Below are 16,154 nucleotides of genomic sequence, written 5' to 3'. Positions count from 1 at the left end.
TTCAGTTGTTCGTATGTTAATACAGTCTTGTGTTGAAGCAGTAAACCTATTTGGCTTGCTGTCCGTATACTGGAGGGCTCGGAGCTCGAGACTCGACTCGAGTCCTGATTACCCCCAAAAAGGCGTTAAGATGAAAGAACAGTACCATGACTATGGCAGGAATTATTTAGGACAGCAAGCCAGCAACAATTCTATTTGGCAAATTGGCTTGGCAGATGCTTCTAAACTGTTTTTCCCCCAAAACAATTTGTACAGAGGGAGTGCTTTAAGCATTTGTTTGAAGTTGCGTTCTTGTACGATTGCTGGTCGAGAGGGCTACGCTGTGATTCCAATGAGAGACCACCACTCGTCGTAGAAGTGTATGTGAACAGGGAAGGTGAAAATGAGAGTTGGCTCGTGCTGCGTTTGAAAGGGAGGGCTCACACTGTGATTCAAATGGGAGACTGTTCTAAGAGAGAGAGGTTTAGCTCATGGCATTTGAATGGGTAAGCCCAGCAAGCAGTCGAATGGGGAAGGTGAGAATGAGAGTTGACCCGCACTGTGTTCAGAAGGGAGGGCTCACACTGCAATTCGAACAGGAGACTGCTCTTTAAAGAGAGATCACTCACGGCATTCAAACAGGTAAGCCCAGCAAGCAGTCGAACGGGGACAAGGCTCACGCTGTGTTCGAAAGGGAGGGCTCACACTGCGATTCGAACGGGAGACTGCTCTATAAAGAGAGAGCCCTCACGGCATTCAAACGGGTAAGCCCAGTAAGCAGTCGAACAGGGAAAGTGGGCACTAGTTGGTCATGCTGCGTTCGAAAGAGAGGGCTCACGCTGCGATTCGAACGGGAGACTGCTCTATAGAGAGAGAGCGCTCAAGGCATTTGAACGGGTAAGCCCAGCAAGCAGTCGAACAGGGAAAGTGAGCACTAGATGGTCATGTAGGATCTACTGGTTGTTTAGATCTGTGTTACTATCAGAAATAATTAATAATTATTTCTTTAGTTATGAATTAATATTTAAATTAAATAATAGAATCTAACTCATTAAAACCTCACACGGCGCACCATTAAATGTAGTGCGCCACGTTCAGGAGTGGGTTTGGTTATTAGCAATAATTAATAATTATCAAAGATAATTATTAATTATTAAAATCAATAAGAACATTGATGAAAATCAATGTTAGCTTTTTTAATCCTTTAAATCAACAATTATCAAAGATAATCATTAATTATTAACATCAATGAAACATTGATTAAAATTAACACTAGCTTATTGATCCTTCAAATTCAACAATCATCAAAGAAAATTATCAATTATCAAAATGGCGTCTGCCCGTTTACCACGTGTCTCTGCTTGTACAATAACTTAGGGACAAAGCTGAGATTTATCACGAAGTTATCTACTAGCCAAAAGTGTGTGCGAGAATGTTTGTGAGGGGTCGCATGTGTGTGTGGTTAGTACGAGAGAGAGAGAATAAAGTGGCGGCACCAAAGCCGGTTTCGCGATCGTGGGAGAGAAAGCAGCTGTTAGTTTATCACTCAGAGAGGCGGTGGACGGCTCGTAAACCGTCCTGTGGTCTTTGATTCTTTAGTGGATAAACTCAGTGTGCTGGTCTCACCCGTAATGGCAGAAATACACAGCAGTCCAATGTGGTTGGACTGCAACACAGCAGATCTCATTCATGATAACAGTACATTACAGTAATACCTTGAGTATTATTAGCAGCAATGAGCAGACTCGGCGGTCCGTAAACTGTACAAGCAATAACCTTGATACACAAGAATAACACACTATAATATTCTATCTCTGCCCAGACGTAAACCTCTTACTTGAATTGTATGAGGACACAGACGAATGTGTGTTCATCCGTCCTTTAACTCCGACTCGGTTCCTAGAGGCTCGGGCGATGACGGCAGGCCGTTTCCTCGCTCTGTCGGCGGGCGGTACGGCTGCTGATTCTTGCCGGGCTGGCGGAGAAATCAGCGACATCGACTTGATTGAAGATGGAAGAGAAATCTTTTTCTCTTCACTTCTGCAGGCAAACGGATGAAGATGCGGATTGCTTGGCGGTCTCCTTCGGATTTGTTAGAGTGTTCGGTGGAACACAGAGTAATCTCAACTTGTCCAGCGAGATGGGGATTGTATGGCCACAGTTTCAAGTCGGATGTTACTTCCTTGTGCCACGAGACTACACCTGCGAGCAGCGATGAGCTGCGTCTACACACGGCGAGCAAAATCCCGGAAGGATCTCAGAGTTATTTTTACTCCCAATGACGTCATGGTTGAGGGCTGTGTGCCTCATCCAATAGGAGTTGAGCAAGGCTTCATGGGATTTGTAGTCTGTTTTGGACTCCCTTTGTTTGATTTTGGCGCGGTTTTTATCAGTAAGATTTATGACTTTGTGTGTGTGGGCCTCAGTCAGGTTTTACAACTGTGTTAGGCCTGCCTTTGTATTCTATCTGAATACATGAGGCCCAACAGTCATGCTGTGTTCGAAAGGGAGAGCTCACACTGCGATTCGAACGGGAGACTGCTCAATAGATAGAGAGCACTCACGGCATTCAAACGGGTAAGCCCAGCAAGCAGTCGAACGGGGAGAATGAGAACGAGAGTTAGTTTGCTCTGCGTTCGAAAGGGAGGGCTCACACTGTGATTCAAACGGGAGACTGCTCCATAGAGAGAGAGCGCTCACGGCATTCAAATGGGTAAGCCCAGCAAGCAGTCGAACGGGGAGAATGAGAACGAGAGTTAGTTTGCTCTGCGTTCGAAAGGGAGGGCTCACACTGTGATTCGAATGGGAGACTGCTCTATAGAGAGAGAGAGCGCTCACGGCATTTGAACGTGTAAGCCCAGCAAGCAGTCGAATGGGAAGAACGAAAATGAGAGTTGGCTCATGTTGTGTTCGAAAGGGAGGGCTCACACTGCGATTCGAACGGGAGAGTGCTCTATAGAGAGAGAGCGCTCACGGCATTCGAACGGGTAAGCCCAGCAAGCAATCAAACGGGGAAAGTGAGAACGAGAGGAACGGGGCTTGTTTGCGGGGGTAGCCTCACTCAATAGACTACCCATCGATAGGGAAATATGGTGCTTTGAGAAGAGGAGGTGGTGACCGTTATCTCCTGCAATGCTAGCTGCAGCTGCTGAGAAGCGAAGAAAAAAAGGCTTCGGTGGAAGCATGGTAAAAAAGCTGCTGTGGCAGTAGAGTAAAGTGGGCCTTCTGTGGGAGCGGAGTTTAAAGCACACTGCAATTTGATGGGAAAGCCTGCATAGCGTTCGAACGGGAGGGCCCACACTGCATTCAAATGGTTGGTGCCGCAGAGTAAAGAACCTTGCTGGATAGCGGTTTGATGGGTATACACTTGAGCTGTGCCCCTCGAGTCTTAATAAGAGGAAAAATAAGAGGAAACAGGAAACATGATTGCGGTGTTGTGGGAGATTTAGTGGCAGGGCCTGAAAGGTTCCGCAGTTGCGGCACCTGGAAAAACACATTTGCGCTGCTTTGCGGTGTGGTGGAAGTTTATCGCATGGTCAGAAGGACACTGCAGTTGCGGCACCTGTACAGCACATTTGCACTGCTTTGTGGTGTCGTGGGGGTTTGTTGCATGATGCAAAATATGCCGCAGTTGTGGCAGTGGACAGCACATTTGTGCTGCTTAGGGATGTTTTGAGCCGAAGGCAGAAGCACCGCAGTTGTGCTTTCTTAGCTAAAATGGTTGCCATCTTTGGCTCCTCAGTAGGTAATGGTGAAGTCTTGGAAAGACACCTAGATAGAGAAAGTGAGAGGTAAACCTGCGTACAATCCAGTGACAGGAATTTAAATGGGCTCTCGCAGAGACCTGCTGGAAGTAATATTGGTGAGACCCTGCGGAAGGCACAATTTCAGGCGTTGCTGTAGAAAAGACAAAATAATCATATTTAGGTGAAACTTTAGAAAAAATGTGCTAGGGAATACAGTACATCTTCATAAACAATGTGAAAAAATAGCATAAAATGATCTGAGAAATAAGAGCTTTGGCTCTGTACTGCATACAGATATGCAGTACAGATCATCATTGAAGAATTCACTTTAGGCCATTCGCTCTTTAGAGTATAACTGTCACCTGTAGTACAATATACTTCTTGCATAGGAAATGCATCGCATAGCAATAGGTGTGAATTATCTAGGAATGCATTGAGTTGCAGCTCTGCACTGCATACAGAAATGCAGGAGATATGTGCTGGGAAATACAGTTCATCTTAATAAACAATGTGAAAAACAGCATAAAATTATCTGAGAAATAAGAGCTTTGGCTCTGAACTGCATGCAGATGTGCAGGAGAAATGGACTTGCAATCATTATTGAAGGATACAGTTGTGGTCATTCGCTCCTTAGGAGTACGACTGCCCCCTGCTGTACAATACACGTCAATATATGTCAATAATGCTGAGAGGAAGCGAGACACCTTGCAGAATGATTATGAATGAGTTGGAACGCGGCGCATGATCCGCCTCTTGCAGAGCTGAATTCGGCTTGTGTCTGTTTGGACAGAGGCTGTGTATAACTGCAGCATTCTGTTGAATGGTCAGAGCCAGTGCTGCGCGGCAGCGAGCTTTTGTTAAAATGGCTGCGTTGGTATGAAAATAATTTGTCATTAGATTATCGGTCGATTGAAGGTAGTTCTGTGTTGCATGATGCCCCTCTGTTCAGAATGAAATAAATCACGCTCCAAAGGGCACTTTGGAGGGAGAAACAATCATGATATTCATGTTAGAAGATGAGGAACAATCGCTGAATAAAGCACACCCCCTAAACAAGCTGTGGCATGGTAATGAGGCTGACAGGCATCACCTGTGCGGCAGAACCTGATTAAAAATGCTGGGGGTTGAAATGGAGGTTGGATTGAATAGTTAATCTTTGTTTATTTCGCTTTCAAATAAAATTGAATTCTAATGACATGAAGCTGGAATGGCGCCCATTCGCGGAGGCAGCTCGCACTGCTTTCCAGGTGGAAAGTTTAGATAAGAGAACATATGAGCAGTCGTAGAGAGCTGTTTCACATTTTTTTTTTAAAGTGCAGGAGCAGCCAGTTTGCGGCAGCAACTTCGCGCTATAAACTGCTTCATCGAATGGAGCATAGAAAGACAGACAGGGTTAAAAAAAAAGGAAAATAATAATAATATTATATATATATATATATATATATATATATATATATATATATATATATATATATATATATATATATATACACTATATTGCCAAAAGTATTCGCTCACCCATCCAAATAATTGAATTCAGGTGTTCCAATCACTTCCATGGCCACAGGTGTATAAAATGAAGCACCTAGGCATGCAGACTGCTTCTACAAACATTTGTGAAAGAATGGGCCACTCTCAGGAGCTCAGTGAATTCCAGCATGGTACTGTGATAGGATGCCACCTGTGCAACAAGTCCAGTCATGAAATTTCCTCGCTACTAAATATTCCACAGTCAACTGTCAGTGGTATTATAACAAAGTGGAAGCGATTGGGAATGACAGCAACTCAGCCACGAAGTGGTAGGCCACGTAAAATGACAGAGCGGGGTCAGCGGATGCTGAGGCGCATAGTGCGCAGAGGTCGCCAACTTTCTGCAGAGTCAATCGCTACAGACCTCCAAAGTTCACGTGGCCTTCAGATTAGCTCAAGAACAGTGCGTAGAGAGCTTTATGGAATGGGTTTCCATGGCCAAGCAGCTGCATCCAAGCCATACATCACCAAGTGCAATGGAAAGTGTCGGATGCAGTGGTGTAAAGCACGCCGCCACTGGACTCTAGAGCAGTGGAGACGCGTTCTCTGGAGTGACGAATCATGCTTCTCCATCTGGCAATCTGATGGACGAGTCTGGGTTTGGCGGTTGCCAGGAGAACGGTACTTGTCTGACTGCATTGTGCCAACTGTGAAGTTTGGTGGAGGGGGATTATGGTGTGGGGTTGTTTTTCAGGAGCTGGGCTTGGCCCCTTAGTTCCAGTGAAAGGAACTCTGAATGCTTCAGCATACCAAGAGATTTTGGACAATTCCATGCTCCCAACTTTGTGGGAACAGTTTGGGGATGGCCCCTTCCTGTTCCAACATGACTGCGCACCAGTGCACAAAGCAAGGTCCATAAAGACATGGATGAGCGAGTTTGGTGTGGAAGAACTTGACTGGCCTGCACAGAGTCCTGACCTCAACCCGATAGAGCACCTTTGGGATGAATTAGATCGAAGACTGCGAGCCAGGCCTTCTCGTCCAACATCAGTGTCTGACCTCACAAATGCGCTTCTGGAAGAATGGTCAAAAATTCCCATAAACACACTCCTAAACCCTGTGGAAAGCCTTCCCAGAAGAGTTGAAGCTGTTATAGCTGCAAAGGGTGGGCCGACATCATATTAAACCCTATGGATTAAGAATGGGATGTCACTTAAGTTCATATGCGTCTAAAGGCAGATGAGCGAATACTTTTGGCAATACAGTGTATATATATAAAACACTCAATAGCCGCCAATACTGTTAAAAAACAAAGAGCTGCTGTGGCAGCTTCTGTTGAATAACGAGACGAGATGTTTGGGTGGAAGAGCTGTTCTGGTGGAGCTGAATGCTTTGCAAGGAAGTTGCATCCGATGATCCGTCTGCCTGGGTCTGTTCATGGGGAAATGGGCGGGGCTGAATGCCGGAAAGACTCTCATGTCAGGAGAGTTGTCACAGGAAGCAGGTAAGCAGCAGCTTATATACTCCTGCTCGTGGGCTGTGATTTGTATGATTAAAATTAGCATGCACCTCCCGAACCTCTGTTAATTAACTCCATTTTGCATTCCTCTGCAATTGCGCCAGACTTGAAAAACACTCACAGTCATTTTGAAATACCTATAATGTTACCAAACAAATTACAGTTAATTCTACACATGCTTCCATTGATCATGATATAAATATGGGGGGGGTTCTATGACTTCAGAAAACTTGATAAATAGTGCAAGAATCATTCAACCCAATGTAATGGTACTTTTGTAGTGATTTTTTTATTTTTTATTTTATTTTGTAGTTTGAGAGTCCCCATCCACTTTCATTGAATAGAAAAGAGCAGTGTGAACATTCCGCTAAACATCTCATTTTGTGTTTCACAGAAGATAGAAAGTCGTACACAATTGGAATGACATGAGAGTGAGTAAATAATGACAACACCACGGAACTGTGCTAAGAACTTCCATTGCACTGAAATCTATTTGTGGCCTGAATGTGAGAAGTACTAAAACTGTGGAGCCATCTCTCACCATTACTCTTCCTTGTCTCCTCCCTCACGGTTTTCTGCTGTGCTCTGGCTTTTTGCACACTCAAGCTCTTGCCTGAGACCCCCTTCACTGATTCACTGCTGATGACAGAGCCATCCTCACTCGGCAACTTACTGCAAGTAACCATAGCAACAAGGAGCAGTGGTGAGTCAGTGAATGTGTGAAGCTGAGGGGATGGAGGATGGTTATGCAATTTTCTTGTTCTGCTTCCTCATCTCATACACATACATACATATTAATACAGAAACATACACACACACAAACACAAACACGTGTGTAATTTAGCTCAGACTTCGATAACAGTTTCAATAAAAAATACATTGTGGGATTTACAAAGCTGTAATTTGTGGCAGGTTGAGTAAATGATGAGAGAATTATAATTTTTGGGTGAAGTGTTCTTTTAATAATCATACAAAAAAAGATTTGTGACCTCATTACACTGTGTTAAGATTATGTTGATATTATGGCTATTGATTACACTGAAAAAGTCTCATGAGCACTGTATAGTGTCAGCAGGTTACATCTTCCGTGACAAGTAGTTTTGTGGCCCTGTGCCGAATCACACCAAATGGAAGCATTGCTGCTACATCTGCCATATGAATACATAGTATAAATTGTAGATGGAATTTCTTCAAACATACCTTTTCCTTATCTGACTGGTCAAGCTCTTTTTTGAGGCAGACACATCTTGACGTACGGTCTTGTCTAAGGACAGTGGGGCATCTCGAATGGGGTGGGGCAGAATCATAGTGCCCTGGGTAACCGGGAGGGACTCTTCATCACCACCCTGCTGACCCAGGTGCTGCTTGGCATAGTCAAACCCCTGAACAGGCTAAGCAAAGCACAGCATATCAGGGATATTACACATTTTTAAACCTGATTACAAAATATGAAGAATAGAAAGGAAAAGACCAGCTTAGACCAGCATGATCTTTCAAAAAATATAGCTGGTGAAGCGGGTAGACAAGCATGGTCTTTCTGGTGAAACTGTTTGACTTCCAAACATCAGCTGCCTAGCTTTGCTTTGGAATAATTATTTGTATAAATGTTAAGTTAATAATAAATAAGTGTGCTCTGTCAGACATACTGTATGACTGCTCCATTTTTTTTTATTTTTTTTTTTTTATCCTGGTTTCAAGTGCAGTAAATACATTATATGAAATACCAGTTTTCTAAGAATCTGTATTAACACAAGAACAGTATTATTTATCAACTGATCTTTGTTTTTACCAATTGGAAAATGACATCACTGAGTGCTAGATAGGGGCCAGTGTGTATAATAATGCATATAAGGTACAAGTATATAATTAATGTACAATGTACAATATAATAAATAACAATGAAAGTTATTTTTAAGAGTTATGTCAGGTAAGAATAGCATTTTTTAAGGTAACATCTGCAAAGATTAACTTTTTACAGTGCAAGTAAATACCTGGCTGAAAAGTCAAACTTTTTGACATTGTAACTCATTGTAGTATAACATTCATCATATTATTGCAGTGGTGTAAATATGTCTTAAAGGATTTTTCACAGCAGTTTCAAATCAATTTCTTCAGTGTTATATTTTAACTTAGAAAAAAAGTTGCAAATTTATTGCCAGTTTGGATCCTAAAAGACAGTAGATGTGTGAAGTGCATCCCAAATTGCATACATGCACTTCTTGGCCATTTTGTGTTGTAAGTAGGCAAGTTGTATGTTTATGCTGAAAATGCAACGAAAATAAATGTAATGTGAGTACCTAGATGATGTACTTCTTCAACAGAAAAAACAGAGTGTGGAATTGAACACTTCATGCACTTAGCGCTCGCGGCTTGCCGTACATAGTGGAAGGGGCAGAGTTGCCTGGATGCGACGCTGGCATGACGAAACAATTATAATTAATGTTGAATGAGGCAACTAGCGAAATATCTGTGAATCACAGCACCTTATAAATGTGGGTTGAATGCTTTACCATCACCCCACGCTGTATGAATATGTACGCTGTTTGAGATACAAGTATGAACTGAGGTTGACTAACATGCTATAGCTAGCGGCAACACACCTTGTGCGGTTGTCACTTTCATCAGCTGTATAGCCGAGTGCATAATGTATAGTGTAAGTAGTGTACAGTGTTTAGTGCGTCATTTGGAACACATCTTGTAAATAGTATATGAGCTTTAATCTGAAATCTATCACACTCTAATTGTCTAACTGTTTATTGTTGTGTTGATTTCAGTTGAGATGGTATAGTAGGGCTGGTGAGTAAAAATAAATAAAAATAAGACTTGAATTTGATTGACAAAGCAGCGTTCCAAGCATAGATATCAGATATTGTATTTTTTCGATGACAGTCTCCATTTTGTTGGAAGAAAATGCTGCTCCTCTGTTATTGAGAGGTGTATACAAAAAAAAGCAATGCATTTTCAAACAAAAATGTCATCAGTAAAACAGCACTGGGACACTTCATTGTTTGTATCACCCCGTTTGGCTGTGTTCGCGGCATTCCAAATAGTGGTGGGGATTTTGATTCACTGGTCATTTTGATTTCTTTCACTCACTCATTCACAGTACATCTTTTCACCAATAGTTGGCAACAAATTAGTGTCTTTTATGTTGTGAGTGAGTCATTAAAACATTTACTATTGAAACAACACCATGTCATTCATGCAACAAGAACGATTTGTTTAATAAATGAATCAACTGACATCAATAAACAATTAAAGTATGATAGTGTGATTGACTTTAGAGTGCAATTCAGAAAAGCTCAAAAAGTTTGACTTTTCAGGCAAACACCACATATTTACATATAAATTTTCATGTTGGTGTTGATCTGTTGTCATCAGGATAATATAATAGCTATCTTTTTTTTCCAGATAGGCCTATAGTTTCTCCCGACAGCAACATTCAGGAGAATATAGCTCATAATTATACGCCTATGATTCGTCTTCGGCTGCATAACTGAATGCAGGGAGATGATCAGTAGTGGTCAGGCATAATTTGGGCGGTAGTTTGTCAGTTGTAGTGAATGATAAACTAGGCCAAGTAGTGTGTTCGGGGGAAAACCAGGTCAAATCATTATACTTTATAAATATAAAGATGCATCTGACATATGTTTAACAGAGAGCTGTGCTCTGCATTTACTTTAGAGAGGAAGTTAAATGGTTAATGGTTTCATTGAATTGATGTATGAAATACATTTTTATTCCAAACAACTTTCTCTCCCTTCCATAGTCCTGCTAGCCTACTTTCAATCAAATCATCAGAGAATTTTTGACCTCATTCCTAACATAGTCTGCTTGTTTGGAATACAAGCACGCAAAGAAACACGCAAATGTAGTCACATGTACACACATTCAATCTGCTGTACTTTTTACATAATTCAACATAATTTTCACAATAAAGTTAGTCAACAAAATTGTGTGCATTTGAGAAATAGTTTGATCAACAATGACAATTCTGTCATCATTTTCTCTCTCTCATGTCATTGCAAGCTTGTACCACGAAACACAAATAATACAGGGTTAGAACAACATCAGAGTAAATGATGACAGAATTGTCATTTTTGGCTGGACTAATCCATTCACCGAGCAGAAAGATTAGTATTTGTTCTTGTGACCTGTCTACACTACACAGAGTGCACATCAGGAGCCCAGAGCAGCAGGTAAGATAATTGTAGAGCTGAATAACTACCTGAGGGTAATAACCCACGTCTCTCCAGTAAGCAGTCTAAATGAGAGAAAACAGCATGAAGAGTCATCAATCATTTCCATCACTCTCTCGGGATATATTCCCAGAGGCAAAGAAAGCAAAGCATATAAGAGTTCGAGAATTGTTGATGAAGCCAGTGTAAAATATGCTGTGTACAAAATACTGTAATGAGTTATAATGAAATAAAGATTAAAGCAGCGGCTTAAGGGAAATGGTCAAGCTGGCCAAGTGTTACTGGGTCTCATTCACTAATAAATGCGTATAAGGCTGCAAACTTATGTGCACAGAAAAAATTCTCATGCAACATTTCCGCCTGATACACAACTGTACACACATCAATTTGTTCTTAGCTTCTTTCTAATGTTGATAAAGCTGGACTTTTGTGCATGAAGGAGCGCATCCCTGCATTAAGTCATTTGGATAAAACACACCCAAATCATCTCCATTTAGGAAGTTTTTGCAGAATTTCTCCTGTACAGCCAGTTGTCACTCTCTGCAAATTATCTTTAAAGATGTGGCAATAAAGCTGATTCTGATATCGTTACGCTTTGAAGCAAACACATTATTTTGTCAATAAAAGTGACATTCCTGAGTTGGAATCTCCATCCCCCACTTCCTCATAGAATACACAATAAGACTCTCATTCTCTCTCTCTCTCTCTCTCTCTCTCTCTCTATATATATATATATATATACAGGGTTGGGAGGGTTACTTTTGAAATGTATCCCAATACAGATTACAGAATACATGCTGTAAAATGTAATTTGTAACGTATTCCATTAGATTACTCAAGGTCAGTAACATACTGTATATACATAAATACATACATACATATACATATATATATATATATATATATATATATATACATACAGACATATACATACACACACATATGTATATATACATACACACATACACATACACATACGTAGTGCAAATTTAAATACAAATTTGTTATATACAGTGCAAGGGAATGCAATGGCAGAAGAGGTAGAATGTGTTGGATAAATATAAAAGACTAAACTGTGAATTGCACATAATTATTGCTCAATGGGGCAGTTTTAACTGTTCATGAGATGGATAGCCTGAGGGAAAAAACTGTATAATATAGCTTCAAATATATAGCTTCATAAACTAAAATTTTCACAAAGGCATTGGCTAACACACACAAACAGCTTGTCAGCTGGGCTCTCTCACACTCTTAGGACTGGCCCTTTTATTTCCCCCATCTCTCTCAGTGAACACAGAAACAAGCAATTACCAGCAATTAATCTCAGGTGAGAACCCTTACCACTTTCTCTCTTTCCAGACAAACGCTCGACCATGCCCTCGCTTCCACATACCCCCAGCACCCGACACAGGCCGGGGAACCATCCGGACTGCCAACTCCCCTCCAAACCTTCGATAATAGCCAGCCAGCCCCAGGAACCGTCTCACCTATTTTTGGTCTTGTGTCATGGGCAGGTTGCAAAGCTGCACCTCCCTGTGACCCAAGTGGAACTCCAGATACCGTACCTTCACCTGCTCAGTTGCACACTTCTTCGGGTTTGCCGTGAGCCCCGCTCGTCGCAGCGACCTCAGAACGGCCCCCAGATGCTGCATGTGCCGCTGCCAATCATACACAGTGTGCGGTCTGAGGACTCTGTCCATAAGACGCTGAAACGTAGCCGGTGCCCCAAACAAACCAAACGGAAGGGTCACAAATTGGTGTAACCCAAACGGTGTGGAGAAGGCCATTTTTTCATGGGACATTGGTGTTAAGGGGATCTGCCAATAACCCTTTGTTAAATCCAGTGTCGAATAAAAGTGAGCTGTGCCCAACCGATCGAGCAGTTCGTCAATACGTGGCATTGGATACACATCAAATTTCGACACTGCGTTGACTTTCCTATATGCCACACAGAACCAGACCGAGCCATCGCTCTTAGGCACCAGAACCACTGGGCTGGCCCAATCTCTGTGGGATTCTTCTATTACCCCCCTATCGAGCATGGCCTTTAATTCTTCCCGTACTACCTGTTTCTTGTGTTCGGGTAGGCGGTAGGGATGACTATGTACCACTGCCCTGGGGGTGGTCTTGATGTGGTGTTCTATGAGATTAGTGCGGCCGGGGCGAGGCGAGAACACATCTGAAAAATCCTTTTACAACCTGGAAACCTCCGTACGCTGTGACGGCGAGAGGTGGTCTCAACAAGGGACCGGGATGAATTTATTGGCTTTTAGATTCGCCTCTGGTCCGAGCTCCTCCCCCTCCGGAACTACCATCGCCAAGGATACGGGGACCGCCTCTCTCCATGGTTTTAGTAGGTTGAGGTGGTAAATCTGACTTGTCCCCCCCCATCCATCCATCTGCACTACCTCATAGTACACTTCCCCAACTTGCCGTGTGACCTCAAAGGGCCACTTCACGAGTAATTTTGAGCTCAATGTGGACAGTAATACAAGTACTTTATCTCCCTGCGTAAACTCCCATAGACGAGTTCCCCTGTTTAGACGGGACTGACATTCTTGCGCCTGTAGAAAATTCTCCTGTGATAGACACCCAGTGTGGAGTTTTGCTCTCAGGTCAAGAACATATTTAATTAAATTTTTGCTCTGTGAAGTTCCCTCCTCCCAATTTTACTTTATGACGTCTAACACGCCATGGGGCTTACGCCCATATAATTCAAACGGGGAAAACTCGTGGAAGCTTGTGAGACCTCTCGCACTGCAAATAACAAGGGTTAGAGCCACTTATCCCAGTTCTGAGCATCTTCGTGCACGAACTTCAGATTCATATTCTTTAAGGCCTTATTAAATCGTTTGACCAAGCCATCCGTTTGTGGATGGTACACGCTTGTCCGAATCGATTTAATACACATTAATTTGTACAGCTCATGTAGTGTACGTGGCATAAAAGCAGTGCCCTGATCAGTGAGGATTTCTTTCGGAATTCCCATTCGGGAGATAATTCTGAAGAGTGCCTCCACAACACTACGTGCGGAGATGTTGTGCAGAGGCACTGCTTCTGGATATCGTGTTGCGTAATCCACCAGGACTGTCCATTCTAATGGCCCGATGAAGTCCATATCAATTCGTTCGAAGGGGACCTCAATCATTGGAAAGGGGCACAATGGCGCTGTGGCAAGGAGAAGGGTGGGGCCGGGCCGTGACTACGCACGCGAGGCCCCCAATTGGGCTAATCAGCCGAGGAGAGGGATAAACCCTGTCCCAAGTGACCTGACATCAGATTATAATGAGCTGCCTGAAATAACATTTCCCGACAGCTCTTTGGTACCAACAACTGGGTTGTATTTTCATTTGTCCGAGCGTCATGTGTCACTCTGTACAACCACTCTTTTATAATTGAAAAATATGGATATGCGAGGACAATGCCTGGCTGAAGACGTTGACCATCAATCAATATCACTTGGCCAAATGCGTGAATCAGGGTTTCGTCTCATGACTGCTCTAAAGGGAAATCCTCTATCGGGAATTCTCTAAGGACAGGGGAGGATGACACCTCTTCTTTCCCTGCGATAGCCTGATGTGGACCAGATGCAGATGGTCCAGGCCACGCCTCCCTAGCCAGCTCTTCGCCCATATCACACTGACTCACTTTCTTACAGGACCCATCCACACACAACCCCTTCAATAATAATCGAAAAGCCAGCCAATTAGTTCCCAAAATTAGTGGATGGGTGAGACAAGCACTAACCACCGCCTCAACATTATGCTTTTGTCCCCGGAACATTAACGTGACAGTCACTACGGGATAATCCTGAATATCCCTGTGCACACACCTCACCCTCACCTGATTATTTGCATCCAATGCCCCGTTTTGAACCAAGCATTGATGAATGGAGGTTTGATTACAACTTGATTCCACCAAGGCTTGGTATGTACCCCCCTTGACACTCACTGGTATCTGTATGTCCCTGCTCAATCAGAGGCAGTCTCTGGTGTGTCAGGGACCCGGATCAAGGTCCCCACCTCAATTACCAGGCACAAATCTTGGACATGACCCGGCTCCCTGTAACTCCAGCAGACTGGCCCAAGCCTCCCGCCCACACCTGTTGCAGAGAGACAGGGCTTGGTGGTACAGGGAACCCCCAAGACTGGAGAGCCGGTTTCTGGAGGAACAGAACTGGATGGAAGGGAGGAGGGGGGAGATAGTGAGCTGGGGATGAGACACCATGCGGGAAAGGGTTTCGGGCGCACCGGCCCCCGGATGCGCCACCAGATGTACTTTCGCCAGCTGGACCACTTCATCCAGCGATGCCGGCTGGTGGCACTGGACCCACTCGGCCGTCCCCTTCGGCAGCTGTTCTCCCTAGCCAGCACCAACCCCCGGCAGGCAACACGGAGCTGCTGAGCAAAGGCAAACGGACGGCCGACCTCACTCGGCTTCAAGGAGTGGAAGTGCTGCCGGTGTTCTTCTGGGCTGCTGCCGACCTGTTGCAGGATGGACCTCTTCAATAACTCATAGGCGAACTGGAAGTTGTTGAGCTGCAATCTGGGGTTCCCCGGTCAGCAGCGGCAGAAGATGTAATGCCCATTGCTCCTGTGGCTCTCTCAGGGCTTTGGCCGTGTGCTCAAAGAGCTTGAGGCAGGGCCCATGTTAGAGAGCAACACGTGCGGGTTCGCTGCTGCCAGGGAAAGGGCGGTGGCCGCTTCCTCCTAGGGTACGAGGCTCCGTAGCACCCGTCAGTCATCCTCCTGGGCCCGCAGGAGCACCTCGAAACGCTGCTGCTGCTCCGTGCGTAGGTCCATGAGGGCCTGGTGTTGGGCCTGGTGGATGCTGGCCAGGAACCTGAAGACACTCTTCAGCAGCGAAGACTCCATGGCAGCGTATCCTCTTCCTCGTTTTCCCGGGATTTGGCACAAGTGTAACAAGTTCAAAGGAATGAGGAAGCAGGAGACGGTGACTCCAACTCAGGAATGTCACTTTTATTGACAAAATAAAGTGTTTGCTTCAATGCGTAACGATATTCTGTTTGTTTCATGATAAAAAAAATGTGACAAGTAAGCCACATCTGTTTATATGTTACTCTACGCTGTATACAAACAATCAGCTTTTAGTCTATGAGTAAAACTGTATGACTATTATATTTTATTCATTCATTAACGTTAGCGACTGTCTTTGTGGTTATTTGCAACCCATTCTGCTATGTATTTATTATCCGGTACACTATCTGAATGTTTTTACTAT

At 43.6% G+C, this 16,154-nt stretch overlaps 1 protein-coding gene across 1 annotated transcript in view; it reads right to left on the bottom strand.

The window, feature by feature from the left end:
* The window catches only part of LOC127417341 (UPF0606 protein KIAA1549L-like), a 198,615-nt gene that overhangs the window by 76,409 nt on the left and 106,052 nt on the right, over positions 1-16,154 (bottom strand). The window contains exons 12-14 of the mRNA XM_051657312.1: positions 10,943-10,978; positions 7,915-8,105; positions 7,256-7,386 (exon numbers count right to left, since the gene is read on the bottom strand). Of these exons, the coding sequence (XP_051513272.1) occupies positions 7,256-7,386; positions 7,915-8,105; positions 10,943-10,978 (358 nt within the window). The remainder of the gene's footprint in view (positions 1-7,255; positions 7,387-7,914; positions 8,106-10,942; positions 10,979-16,154) is intronic.

This window comes from Myxocyprinus asiaticus, chromosome 26 (assembly GCF_019703515.2).
Source record: "Myxocyprinus asiaticus isolate MX2 ecotype Aquarium Trade chromosome 26, UBuf_Myxa_2, whole genome shotgun sequence".
Classification (NCBI taxonomy): Eukaryota; Metazoa; Chordata; class Actinopteri; order Cypriniformes; family Catostomidae; genus Myxocyprinus; species Myxocyprinus asiaticus.
Note: the sequence above shows the minus strand (reverse complement) of the source record. Positions and strands in the feature narration are given on the sequence as shown.